General features: G+C 38.6%; 1 protein-coding gene across 5 annotated transcripts in view; it reads left to right on the plus strand.

Moving 5' to 3' along the window:
* The window catches only part of NALCN (sodium leak channel, non-selective), a 221913-nt gene extending 208189 nt beyond the window's left edge, over nt 1-13724 (plus strand). For 4 of the 5 annotated variants that reach the window (XM_032678968.1, XM_032678967.1, XM_032678969.1 and 1 more), the window contains 9 exons: nt 923-1071; nt 1775-1868; nt 2670-2802; nt 3342-3457; nt 5679-5836; nt 6488-6638; nt 8736-8885; nt 9558-9675; nt 11461-13724. In XM_032678968.1, coding sequence (XP_032534859.1) covers nt 923-1071; nt 1775-1868; nt 2670-2802; nt 3342-3457; nt 5679-5836; nt 6488-6638; nt 8736-8885; nt 9558-9675; nt 11461-11654 — 1263 coding nt within the window. In that variant the 3' untranslated portion in view covers nt 11655-13724. Of the gene's footprint in view, nt 1-922; nt 1072-1774; nt 1869-2669; nt 2803-3341; nt 3458-5678; nt 5837-6487; nt 6639-6884; nt 7437-8735; nt 8886-9557; nt 9676-11460 lie in introns of those variants that run through there. The other variant, XM_032678971.1, reaches the window with a different exon arrangement.
* Nucleotides 13725-14040: the final 316 nt, after the last annotated feature.

Below are 14040 nucleotides of genomic sequence, written 5' to 3' on the forward strand. Positions count from 1 at the left end.
AAAATTATGCTCTCATCTTAAACTCTTTGGCCAACTTTGCAGAATCATAGACTCACAGAATGGTTTGGGTTGGAAGGGACCTTAAATATCAGCTAGTTCCAAGCCCCCTGTGATGGGCAGGGACACCTTCCACTAGACCAGATTACTCAAAGTCCCATCCAACCTGGCCTTGAACACTTCCAGGGATGGGGCATCCACAAATTTTTAGGGCAGCTTGTTCCAGTGCCTCACCACTCTCACAGTAAATAATTTTTTTCGTAACATCTAATCTAAACCTTCCCTCTTTCAGTTTAAAGCCATTTGCCTTTGTCCTGTCTCTACATGCCCTTGCAAAAAGTCCCTCTCCAGCTCTTTTGTTGGCCTCCTTTAGGTACTGGAAGGATACTAGAAAGTCTCCCTGGTCTTTCACAAACTTGCGTGAGAAATTAATAGTTTAATTAAGCTGCACTAATCTTAAGGAAATCCCCTTCTCTATACATCAACTCATTCCTTTAAGTAGGCTGCAGTATCTGTAGTTTCTGTCTAACAGTTAGAATCACTTTCAGATAAGCTCAGAGTAGTTTACTGCACCACTGTTCATGCCATGCTAATTCTGATACTTCAGGAGTATACTGATTCTAGAATATTATAGTTAAGCTTACGCTATATTTTCATTGTATTATCCTAAGCTGTATTATCTTATATATACTTTTTGAGGAGCAACATCTTGACCTTGTAAATGATGAAGATATGCTGATGTCTACAACAAGTAAAAATGACACACACTTCAAATCAGATTTATAACATACCTTTTTACTGGGCTCATCCATTAATGTATGTGTGTAAAGAATTTGTTGTCAAATGGCAAGTGCAAGAACTGTATTTTCTTTTTTCTTTGCTTTCCTGAATGGCATCATAGATGGTTTTTTCTCTGTCCTTCCAGGTGACACTAAAAATGTTACTCCTTACTGTGGTTGTCAGCATGTACAAGAGTTTCTTCATCATAGTGGGAATGTTCTTGCTGCTTCTTTGTTATGCCTTTGCTGGAGTGGTTTTATTTGGTACAGTGAAATATGGAGAGAACATTAACAGGTACAGTGTGTACTTCCTACCTTGTGGGGATATTCTTTAAGAAGCCTGAAGAAATCACACTCTGCTAGAGAGAAGTTTATCCACAGTAAAAAACAGACAATTCTCCAGGTCTAGCTGAAGAGTTCTAAACAGAATTTCTGATAGGAGACATCCTATTCTGATACTGAGCCATCTTTCCAGTTCTTGTGCATTGGCCCAAATGACACCTGATCCAACCCAGAGCAGACTGAGAGCTGTTCTTCATTATGCCAGCTGGAATATGCTTCAAAGCAGCACTGCACTAACCCGCAAGCTGCTGAAACACGGTGTACCTACTACATCTTATTGGCATCACCCAAGAACAGGATCCATATACCAGGCTGATACAGAGAGGAGACAGTTCTTTGAACTGGCTGTTAACTGGAGATTTCCCAGTCATCATCAAGCTTATAGAAGAAAATGGATTCAGGAAATAGGATCTGGCCTTGAGTTTCCTTTAGCTCTAAATGAAATGCACTAAAATACTCAGACACGTGTCTGAGCTAGAGTTCAGTTGTTATATCTTAAGTCATGAAATAAATAATTCAATGAGCTCATTCAAATGATACCATAACTATTTTTAGTTTAAAATAGTAGAACAGTAGAAACTGGAAACATTTTTTCTTGCCAATGTTTTATTTCTGGGAAGTGAAACAATCTCTCTCTCTCTTTTTCTTTAAAACAGACATGCAAATTTTTCATCAGCTGGCAAGGCTATTACTGTACTCTTCAGAATAGTTACTGGAGAAGACTGGAACAAAATTATGCATGACTGCATGGTAATTACAATGCTGCCAGAGATAAAGTAGACAAGAAATTAGATACATCCTTCCATCTCAAACTGCTATCACTATCTTAGCTTTGTAGAAGGAATATTGTGCTTGCCTTTGTCTCTTCAAGAGATATAATGTTCACTAAACCTCAGAACATGACACACACATTGCAGCTCCAATCCCATACTCACAGTGTAGTATTTCATGGAGCTAGGCTATTAGATGGTTTAAAAACGAAAATGAAACAATTCCATTTTCAAATGAAAATGTTTCAGAATCAGAAGTGCAATAACTTACTTTTTCACTCTTATCTCTTCTTTGACTGGGGCAAGGTGTCTTTTCAGATTAACTTTTTCTTTAATGCCTGCACTTAGGTTCAGTCCATGATAATGATAGTCTTGATGACCTCAGAATTAATCCTTGAATCATTATAAGTAAATATTTGTGCTTTCCATTGCAAAGAAAATCATATGTCTTTCCTTTTTAAAATTAATAATCAAGAAGAAAGATTTCTGAAAAGCACCATGTTTCAGAGCACCAGGTTGTTTCTGTACAGTGGCATAATGCACAATGTGCCCTGCATGTGGACTGAGATCCATGCCTAGGCCTTTTTTGTCATACGTCTCTCTGTTTTCTGGTTTTTGACTACTAAAGGAAGAAAAAAAACCTGCCCACAATAATACCCACGGTATTATTCCCTATTTGGGAAGCTTTAAAGAAATAGTAGTCTTAATTATTGTATTGTTTGCAGAGAAATTAAGAATCTCTTTTTATTAATATTTTACTTTATTTTCTTTTGTTTTAAAGGTTCAGCCTCCATTTTGCACACCAGATAACAGCACCTACTGGAAAACAGACTGTGGAAATTATGCTGGTGCTCTTATGTATTTCTGTTCTTTCTATGTCATCATTGCATACATCATGCTAAATTTGCTTGTTGGTAAGTGAAAATATGCATTAATAACAAAAAGGTAAGGTCCATCTTGACATATAGTGTGCTATATGTGAGTCTGTTGTGCTATTCAGGTATGAGGCTACCCTGTACGTTCAATGTTATCTTGTATGAGTATAATGTTTTTGATACTTCTTTGGCATGGTGTACGCTAAAACTCAGGAAGTTTGGAAATGTAAGCTTTTTGAACAAAGACTTCTGTTATATTTGTAGAGTACAGTTTCCCTATGAAATACTGTTTTCTGAGCTTTTCTTTCTTCAGTTAATATTTTTTTAACATCATTGGAATTCACTTAATTGATATTAGAATGTTAGGTTAGGATCTCACCAGCATTTAAAATACAGTTTTTGAAAAGTGAGCATGGTGAATATTGATGTGGCATAATGGTATATTGTGCATTCAAAATCCTTGTCTGAACATATAGGCATTTTTTAGTATGAAGTTGGCACAACAGAATTAGATGTTAACCAGTTAGAATGTAACTACAGGCTTTCTTTGTGGTGTATTTTGTTCTTGTGGTTTTCAGCTATCATTGTGGAGAATTTCTCATTGTTTTACTCAACCGAAGAAGACCAGCTTCTAAGTTATAATGATCTTAGGCATTTTCAAATTATATGGAACATGGTTGATGACAAAAGAGAGGTAAGACATTTGATAATAATCCCAGAAATCTAGTAAATTTCCAGCTTTCCTTGTAAGAAAGTATGGGGAAAACAAAGTATGTTGGCAAAACTCACTGAGAGGTTAGATTTTAGAAGTTCAGTGAGCATGATCTGAAGTTGTTCATGACCCTTCGAATACTAACATGTATTCTGTGAAGTATTTATAGTAGCAGATTTACAAACAAACATACCTATTTAAAGGATTAATATAATAGCATCTTTCCACACAGCTTCCAAAGAGTTGTCCCCTTGAAAAGTCTACAAACTCATATCCATTTATGTGTCTGATCTTTGGGAGAGCTTTCTGAGATTTCAGCACTGTCTCCTGTATGATTCTTATGGAGAGGCTGATAAAATATGGGCTAAGTGAGAAGACAATGAAGTGGACTGAAAACTGTCTGCATAGCCAGGCCCAGAGGGTGATAATCAGCAGCACAGATTCTAGTTGGAGGCCAGTAACTAGTTGTGTACCCCAGGAGTCAGTGCTGGGTCCAATCCTGTTCAGCATCTTCATTAATGAGCTGGACCATGGAGCAGAGGGCACCCCCAGCATGTTTGCTGATGACACCAAACTGGAAGGAGTGGCTGATAAACCAGAGGGTTGTGCTGCCTTCCAGAGGGACCTCGACAGGCTGGAGAAATGGGCTTGCAGAAGCCTCATGAAGTTCAACAAGGAAAAATGCAGTCTTGCACCTGGAGAAGAATAAACCAGGGCAAAGTACATGCTGGAGGGCACCCAACTGGAAAGCAGCTTGTCAGTAAAGGACCTGGGAGTCCTGGTGGACACCAAGTTGAACATGAGCCACCATTGCCCTTGCAGCAAAGAGGACTAGTGGTATCTCGGGCTGCATTAGACAAAGTATTGTCATCAGGACAAGGCAGAGGGTCCTTCCCCTCTACTCAGCCTGGGTGAGGCCACACCTGGAGTCCTGGGTTCAATTCTGGGCTCCTCTGTACACAGAGACACAGACTTATGAAGGGACACAAAGATGATGAAGGGACTGGAGCATGTCTCCTGTGAGGAAAGACTGAGAGAGCTGGGACTGTTCAGACTGGAGAAGGCTCAGGGGCAGCTTGTCAAATACCTGAAGGGAGGGTGCAAAGAGGACAGAGTGAGGCTTTGCCCCGTGCTCCCCAGTGAAGGACTGGAGGCAATGGGCACAACCTGAAATATGGGAGGTTTCCTCTGAACATCAGGAAACACTTTTTCACTGTAAGGGTGACTGAGCACTGTCACAGGTTTCCCGGGGCGGGATTGTGGAGTCTTTGTCCTTGGAGATATTCAGAAGACATCTGGACATGGTCCTGGGAAACTGGCTTTAGGAAGCCCTGCTTAGACAGAGGGAATCAGACAAGGTGATCTCCATAGGTCCCTTCCAACCTCAACCATTCTGTGATTCTGGAGTAAGAATAACATCTGCGAGACTGAGGTGTTCAGATGCTCACACAAATTAAGTCATCATCTGAATGACTCATGACATCACTAAGATTTGAATATGAACAACATGGCAGTGAAACAAGTTGGCTCCTTGTAGTTGGCACATGGCTGTGCTGGAGATGAAAGCTGCTGATACTGATAGAGGTACTGAAAGAGGTAGAGAGTTCTGGATCCATTGTGCCCAGCACTGACACTATCTCTCTGATGTGGAACAACACATTACAGCAAGAATAGTTCCAGTCAGGCTTATTCAGTAGAAAAAAACATTTGAATATTATGAGTACAGTTTCAAAGGGAAGTACCTTCAGTCCTAAAAAAAGAATAAAATAAAAACTCCCAACATTCTCCTGTCCAAAGATGCAGAGAAGGGAACAGGTTTACAGTGAGTTATAGGCTTGTCTGTGAGTGTTTAAATTGTAGTTTAATTTCTATTTTCAAAGTCAGTTCTTCAGGCATATGATTCTTATTACAGATGAATGCAAATGGGAAAAACTCAATCCCCAGGCAATTTTGAAAATTTCTGGCAAAATAACCAACATAGACTGTATATGAGTCAAATAACAGCAAAGACTTCTGTGAATGTGCTGAAGAGCTGGCTTCATGTGCATATTTTTCAGTAATGTATTCACAGTGACTTAAATAGGCTAGGATTAGGCGCAGAGTCTTTGGAGAAATCATGTTTCTCTCACTGATCAAGTTGAATGTCTGAGCTGGTTGTTAGGTCGCAGTAATAATTTACCATCTGTTATGCAATTTTACACAGGGGGTAATCCCTACCTTCCGAGTGAAATTTCTGCTGAGGCTTCTGCGAGGCAGGCTGGAGGTGGATCTCGACAAGGACAAGCTGCTGTTCAAGCACATGTGCTATGAAATGGAACGGCTTCACAATGGTGGTGATGTCACTTTTCATGATGTGCTCAGGTACCCTGAGATTTTCTCTACATTTTTAGAAGATATATAATTGCCTGTGTTTCTCTCCAGGCTAACAGGTAGTCATTAGGCTTGGGAAAAGGCAAGACTGGTAGCCACAGAGGCACTGCAATTTTAAATGCAGTACAAAAATTAGATTTGCCTTTTTTTTTAGTGATGGAAAACACAGGTCCTAGGGAATCAGCTCTAAGTATTTTAAGAGTTTCATTGGAGGCAATTCGTCACAAACAGCAGCCACATGTTGTTCTTGTATCCTTCTAATGAAATGCTGCACCTTCAAGTGTAGCAACGTGACAGTGAGCCTGACTGGAAATAAAATAGAAATGGGAACATTATCCAAACATAAACACTTAGGGGAAAAAAAAATAAAAAACAAAAACACCACCACAAATGCCCTAGTTGCTTACAGTTCAGCAGCTCACCTGTTTTCAATAGCTACATGTAGGTGATAAGGTCTTTGTTTTGAGCACCACAAGTCTCTTCTGGAATCATCTCAGCAATTTTTTAGCATCAAATGTGAATTTATTGCACACACCCTAGTTATGTATTTTTGCACTAAGGTCTCAAGTATGAAGTTTGATTTTCTAGATTAAAATGTAATGACACCAGCATTTAAAAATAAATAAATTGTGTTTCTTCCAGCATGCTCTCATATAGGTCTGTTGATATCAGAAAAAGTCTTCAACTGGAAGAGCTGCTTGCTAGGGAACAACTGGAATATACCATAGAAGAGGAGGTGGCCAAACAGACCATACGCATGTGGCTGAAGAAGTGCTTGAAGCGAATCAGAGCAGTAAGTCAAGCAAAACCAGGATCTAAATGGTTGCATAAATTGTACTGTTCAACAATGCTGGAATTTGCTGCCACTGTGCTTCATTTGCTCTGGAGTCATGATAATACTTATTTGAAGAAGTATGTAGCATTTGCTAACTCAGCAAAAAAATGTGTGTTACAGCTCAATTGAAAGTGCAACAAAAATAAGCATCTTTTGAAGGTAAAACCTGTCTTCCTGACAAAAATGTATCTGTATTTTCAATAGAGCAGGAAGAGGCGTGTGCAGAGACCAAAGTCAAAGGAATAAAGAAAATAACAATTTAATTTGATGAAACTTCATAGGCCTAATCTCGCCTCACAGAATGTAATTGTATAATTTCCTTGCCTCTGCTGGTAGATCTGTCACCTGAAAATGACTCTTCAAATGGAACCTGTATTAAGATAAATCATTTGAGTGAGCCATTACAGTTATTGTGTGTGCAAATGAGCAGTATGTCTACATGCAAAGCAGGTGTATGAACCATGGCACACCGTAGTTGTGTAGCCAGTAAACTAAGCAGGGACAAGGGCTTGGCTCAGGGCTGGTGTAGGATCACCCATTAGCATGTTCTTCAGCACAGTTTTGGCCAGTTTTGGCCTATGCGTACTCATATACCCCCAGACCACTGCCGTATGGTCTCCCAGACCACTGCTGTAGGAGCATCACTGTCCTCCAGGCATGTCAGGGTGGAGACCACTGCCAGTAGGCAGTGGTTGAAGCTAGAGGTGGAGGGAAGCTTAGCCAGATCACACAAGTCCTGGCCTGTCACTTGGCTTCAGCACTGCAGGCAATCCCATCTCTTTAACTTACCCATATAGACCTAGCCAGTGCTTCTGTGTTCTGTTTATGAAGTACTTCTGATTGTCAGAAACATTTTTACCTTTGCTCAGAATAGCTACAATATATGCTGTTTGAAGTTTGGCTTGGATTAAATTTATATTAAAAAAAATCAAAAAATTTTGTTAAGGTTTCGCAGTTATTCTCATGTTGTCTTCCAAAACCAACTCTTCCTTTATATAAAAAGTCACAACCTGGTTGCATTGATGACTGATTTTTCAGTTCCTGTAAGTCTGAGTCCAGCTTTTGACACATATATTTTTTATTTCTATAAAAAATTACTTCTTGTGATTGAAGATTTTCCATAGCAATCTGTATAAAAAATCATAACAGGACATTTTGAATGTAATGTACATTCCAGCTGAAACGTCAGTGTTCAATGATACATAATTTTCATTTTTAATCTCATCTCTGTATATGAATAACAAAGGCAGTAAGTTTAGTCTCAGCTCTCAATTCTGGGTTTGTTCAACTCTGTTGTTCATCTCATTATGATACTGAACTACACTATGTTAAAGTAAATATGCTATTCATTTCACTCCAATAATATGGTTCAGATCATTTCACATTATATGAACCTTTTGTAAACTGAATGTAATTATGGAAGTTAATATCTATTTTCAAATTCTCTTGTTATTCTCCAAGTGGCTCTAGAGGGAGCGTGTGAAAACTACCCAGGAAAGTGAAAACCTTCCTAAAGGCTGTTTATTTTAATTTAAAAGCAAATTAGATTGTAAGATCATAATGGTGGTAGGTTTGTTTTTCTATTTGCACTATAAATCTATACTTAGTCCCAAGGTTTTCACTACAGTTTTTATTCAGTCTTATTGGCAGTCTGTTCCAAAGTCCATGAAAGAAATCAGAATTTTTTCATTGCCTTCATGTAATTTCCTGTGAATCTCTAACAATTTCCTTGTTTCTTTTATTTTGCAAGAACTTTAACTCATCAATTAGAAACTTTGTGTGTGTTTAAACTGTAGGTTTAAACCGACAATTGAGCAACATGCCTTCCACTTAATATAATTCTTGATTTTAATCCTCTATTCCCTATATAAAGGTTAGAAATATGCTGAAAGTCACTTTATTTAAATAGCAACATCTGATACATGGATCTTTATTGATGCACCTGGGATCCACATCTGGCTGTTCAGTTAAATATTTAGAATGCTTTAAAAAAAAATCAAACACTGTGACACACCAATGAGAACATTTTTTTCATCACATATTGTGCCTTGATAGAAACAACAGCAGTCGTGCAGCATTATCCATAGTCTGCGAGAGAGTCAGCAGCAGGAGTTGAGCCGATTTCTGAATCCTCCCAGCATTGAGACAACACAGCCAAGTGAAGATATGAATGCTGTTAATCAAGATAACAGTGCACAGCCAGAGGTATGTTAAACTGAAAACTATCAGCTACTCATAACAAATTCAGAAAACTTCCCTATTTCTTATTTATTCTTTTTTAAAACACCATTTTAACTGAAAGGGTTGAAAGCAATACCTTGTTTTGCTTCGGTCTTTGCTGTCAGATGTAAAGGCAAGATGGTCTAAGGCAGTAATTCCCCAACATAGTTAGCTGTCTTGCTATCACTATAAAGGGCAGCTGTACAACTCTGACAGCACCAGCTTTCAACTCCAGCATGAGCTTTGTACAGGCTTGGGGGTGTGAAGCTTTCCAGTTCAGGCATCCTGAACTAGTGTTCGCACTAAGAGAGGTAATACTGGGCATGCTGTGTCCTCTGAGCAGGAGCCCTGGGCTCTTCCAGGCTAGGGAACCTAAAAAGTACAGCATAAGGGCTACTTTCTACAGTGGATGTAGAAGGCTGAGAATAATTTCGTACCCTTCAATAGGACTGTACAGTGGCATTGAACCCATTTTACATTTGTCTGTTAGTAGTTTTCTGGGGCTTTAAAGAATAGAAACCATGCTGCCTTAACAAATGGCAATATGTTTTGTTTTATTCATGGAAAAAGCTTGAAATAGGATAGAAAAATACCCCCCCTTAGGATTATACCCATGCAGTGGGGAACTATGACTGAGATTCTTTTGTCTCTGTTCAGACGAGTAGCCAGCAGCAGCTCCTTAGCCCCACACTTTCTGACAGAGGTGGCTATCGCCAAGACTCTGGAGATGCTGGGAAGCCTCAGCGTAAATTTGGACAATGGCGCTTGCCATCAGGTAAGTGAAGAAGGTTTGTCAGTAGAGTCCTATACATGCAAAATTGCTGCTGTACAATAACAAGGCCATGAGAGGCTTCGTGGTTCACAGTTCTGCCCCGTGGCTGCTGCTTACACCCACATCAGGGCTTTCCTACCCTCATGGCTGTTACAACAAAGCAGTTTCTCCCCTTTTTCACAATTCTGAAAGTTTGGAAGATGGACTCAAGCCCTGCCCTGTGCAGGTGGTTGCATTTTTTACTTTTTCATTTACTCAAGACCTTTGGATTGGGGACTGTACCAACCCGTATGTTTGGATAGCATCTTGTGCATTTAGAGTTCTCTTTTGTCACGTGAAGTATGGTGAAAATGAATTTTTTCCTAGCAACAGTAATAATTTCTGACTGCCTTGTCTTGTCTAAACATGCCAGATGTATGATTTATAACTTACACCATAATAACACATTTTTAGATCTTCACTTCAGACAGGAATTGGCCATGTGTACAATCAGTTTCCCACTTATTTTCTCAGAAACAGGTTACTCTAGTAACTACAGTCCACTAGAAGAAAAAGGGCTAGGCTATGCCATAGAGGAGGGTGCTTATAGGAGGGTGGGAGAGGTGGATAGCTACAGTCTGATGCCTTATCAAGTCCATATTTCAAGAGTCTGTGTCTCCCCCACCTCAAACAGCCTCTCTTAAAGTGTATATTGACCTCTACAGCCTGCTACACCCATGACGAGCAGCACATCAACCTGCTTTCAGCTGTCGTCAGTCAGTCCTGTTCTGAGTCAGAGCGCTGCCTTCAAAGGCTGCCAGTGTTCAAACTCCAGTCATACCTAAGTGGAAGTAGAAGAGATAGTCACACTATTCTATTGACTACCGTTGACCCTACTTTTGTGACCAGTGTACTTGTCCAAGAAACAGGATAGTTTAATAAAGAGCTTGCAATCCATGTTTTCCAAGTAAATATCACTGAGCATCAAAGATCAACATTTTGTTGGAACAGAGAGAAAGAGTGAAAGAGGAAGCTTGCTAAAGAGAAATCATACTGCTGTAGCCAACTGGACAGGTTTTTCAAGTGAGAATGAGGAGCTCAGGTTTTCCTTTCTTAACACTGACCTGGTCCATGTCAATCTTGAATGTTCCTCAGTGGATAGTCCTAAAAAGGAGGGTCATCTCCATGCACAGTACAGCCCAACAGATAAGTAGTCTGCCTCCAGTCCAACAAAGACATGTATTTAGCATCATGAATAGCATAATTAAGATCAACTGTGGGGTTTATATAATTAGACATGTTTTAGTGCCATACCAGCACCTTGTACTGGCTTCAACCCCTAGGCCATAGTAAAGTATCATTTTCTAGGTGCAGCTGCCAACCCCTAAAAGCACTTTTCCTCCCCTTTTCCTCACATTTACCACTTTGACCATTTTGCCAGCAGATCAGCTCATGTAAGTACTGCCTAAAATATTTAGGCTGCAATTAGCTAGATAGGAAGACGTCTCTTGGATCAGTTATTCCAGCAGAAGGAAATGAGGGACTGCTCCATTAAACTGCTCTACCAGCAGATTAGTGGGAGCAGTGTGAGCAGTGAGAGACGGGAAAAAACAAAGAAACAAAAAGCAACAACACAAAAAAAACCCAAACAAAAAGCCACAACAACATTAGAAAAGACCCCTACTCTTTTTGCAGTAAATCAGTTTAAAGGTGCCCCCACTCCAACTAGTTCTGTATATGTGAATTCCAAGCAAAAATGCTCAAGAAGCAGATCTACTCTAACACAGAACTTTCTGTTTGATTTCATAGCCCCCAAACCACTAAGCCATTCAGTGTCTTCAGTCAACCTTCGTTTTGGTGGACGTTCAACTATGAAATCTGTTGCATGCAAAATGAATCCTATGTCTGATGCTGCTTCTTGTGGATCAGAAGTCAAGAAATGGTGGACAAGACAATTAACTGTGGAGAGTGATGAGAGTGGAGAGGACCTTCTTGACATCTGAGAAACATTTAAGACATACTACAACAACAACAACCACTTCAAGTACAGTCTAATTTTCTATGTTTAGAATTAAAGACATTTTGTGATGTACAATTTCTTTAAAACCAATGTCATAAATTTTTTCTATGCTTATCCTTCTGCCATATGAAGCATAGCACACATTTAGGTGTTAGAATTGACCTCTATAGGTACTAACTGTACTTTAAGAAACCTGTATACTATAGCAGTACTAACAAAGCCAGAAAGACTATATTGCCTTTAGCAGACAGAGTACTGAAAGATTTCATGTGTTCTGTAGAATCATAGTGAAAATATATTTTGATATACACACACCTCTGTGTTTTTCTTCAACCTATACTGTACTTTAAAGTGGCAACACTTTACAATACAGGGGTAATGTATTTCATCTTGTGTTTTCACTCAGTTCTTATTTAGTAACGTTAGCTTAGAAAGATTTTATTATTCACAAATGACCTGAAGAGGTCAGCACTGACTTCATGTTCAAGGGAAGTATTTTTACAAAGTACAGATTCTGAATTACAATTCTAAGCTTTTTCTGGACCTTTTTTTAAAATATACAAGATACAGCATAACTCATTTTAAAATCAGAAGGTGAAGGATTGGCTTTTAAAATGTAAATATCTTTGAGGTTTGGTTAATTATGCAAAGAGCTTGATTTTCATAGAGAAAACATGGGAAAAAACCAAGAAAAAAATACATGAAAACTGTACATTTAAGCATCCAGCAAAAGACCTCCAGTTGAAAAACATAGGTTTATGCTTCATTTTCAGAATATACTGGCTACATATAAGTGCGGTGTCATTATTCTCCTGTTAATTGGGTCCCATTTCCTTGTGTAGTTGTAAAATAATTTTCTTCTTGTCTGTGATAAAAATTAGCATGTTGGGGATTCTAATTACAGAATGGTATTGTATGTCTTTAAAAATATGTTCAGTTTTGCCTATATAGGTAGAAGCAAATTTTACTTACCCATGTTACTTCTCATGCTACAGCCCTGCAAAGCTAAGACATGACATGTACTGAGGTTAAGTACCTTTGTCCCTTTTATCCTAATGCATCATATTTTGAGATGTTAGCCTTCATTTATTTTACGAACAACTAATAGTGCTACATTATCGACAGTGAAAAAGCAGCTATCGCTTTCATAAAAGTTTTTCCAGTGAAAGGCCAATGCTATACAGATATGTAGGTAGAGAACAAAGGCCACGAAATGCAACAGTGTTTGTTAGTTTCAGAATTTAAGGCTGTCAAAAAATGTGGGGTAAAAATGTGCCCTTCCCTCAGGGAAGAACTCAGAGTTTGCAGATTTTGTTCCTTGTCCCCCGACTGGGTTTTTTAGCATAGCTGGGACCTTTCTGTTACCATTGTTTCCTATGGAAATGATAGTTTGCTCTAACATGGCCTGATGTGAGATCTTCTAAGAGGCTCACAGTTTATTTACATCACCAGTTCAAAAACATATCCTTTCAAAAGCAGACAAAAGCCAGTGTTTGGAAATTTTTTTCTTGCCAAGATATTGATGTAGAACAGTCAGAATACAACAGTGAAAACACACAGATGCCTTCACCAAAAATGCAAAATTAGTTTTGGCCATGAAATACAGTTTTCTTGGCATCTGTCAATGTTTTGTTCCCAGTGTATGGTGGAACATTGTTTAGATTTTTTTCTGAAGTAGTCATACTGGACACATATGTATTTTCTGGGCGTTTTATGTGGTTTGGGGTATATTTAAGTTTAAATCTAGTCAAATGTAACTCTATAGTAACAGAATCTGTGCATTCTCTTGTTTACTAGATTATGAACCATCAACAAAACTTCATATGCAAATCCATTATTTTGTGTTCTGTTTTGTGCTTGTTTAAGTTAAGCTTTTGTATATACAATAAAAAGATAAATATTGGATTTATAAAAGATACTATCTTTGAAAGTTCAATAATATATTGAACTGCAGATCACTCTTGCTGCAAAACTTCTTTTTAAAAAATCTGGCAAACATTTTTTTCTTGCCTTACAGTACACTGTCAATAAAAGTGAGTTGCTTTAAACAATATTCCTCCCTCTAGTTTTCATTCTAACTGCATTTGCTATACCTGGCTTGTCTGTGATAATGCTGCATAGTAACTAGTTCTGTGATTATTTAGAGCTGCTTTCAAATTCTTGTAATTGGAGGGCCTTTTTTTTTTTAGCTCCAGCAACTGACCTCATCAGTAATGCCACAAAAAGTCTCAGTCAAAAGATGGGACTAAATAAGTCTGTTCATTATTTATTTTTATTTAACTCACTTTTTCTTTGTTTGCTGTGGAATTTGGACGTGAGAGTGTGTGTGTGTGTGTGTGTGTGTGTGTATGTGTCCCCCGTTTTACTTT

This window comes from Chiroxiphia lanceolata, chromosome 2, assembly GCF_009829145.1.
Source record: "Chiroxiphia lanceolata isolate bChiLan1 chromosome 2, bChiLan1.pri, whole genome shotgun sequence".
Lineage (NCBI taxonomy): Eukaryota > Metazoa > Chordata > Aves > Passeriformes > Pipridae > Chiroxiphia > Chiroxiphia lanceolata.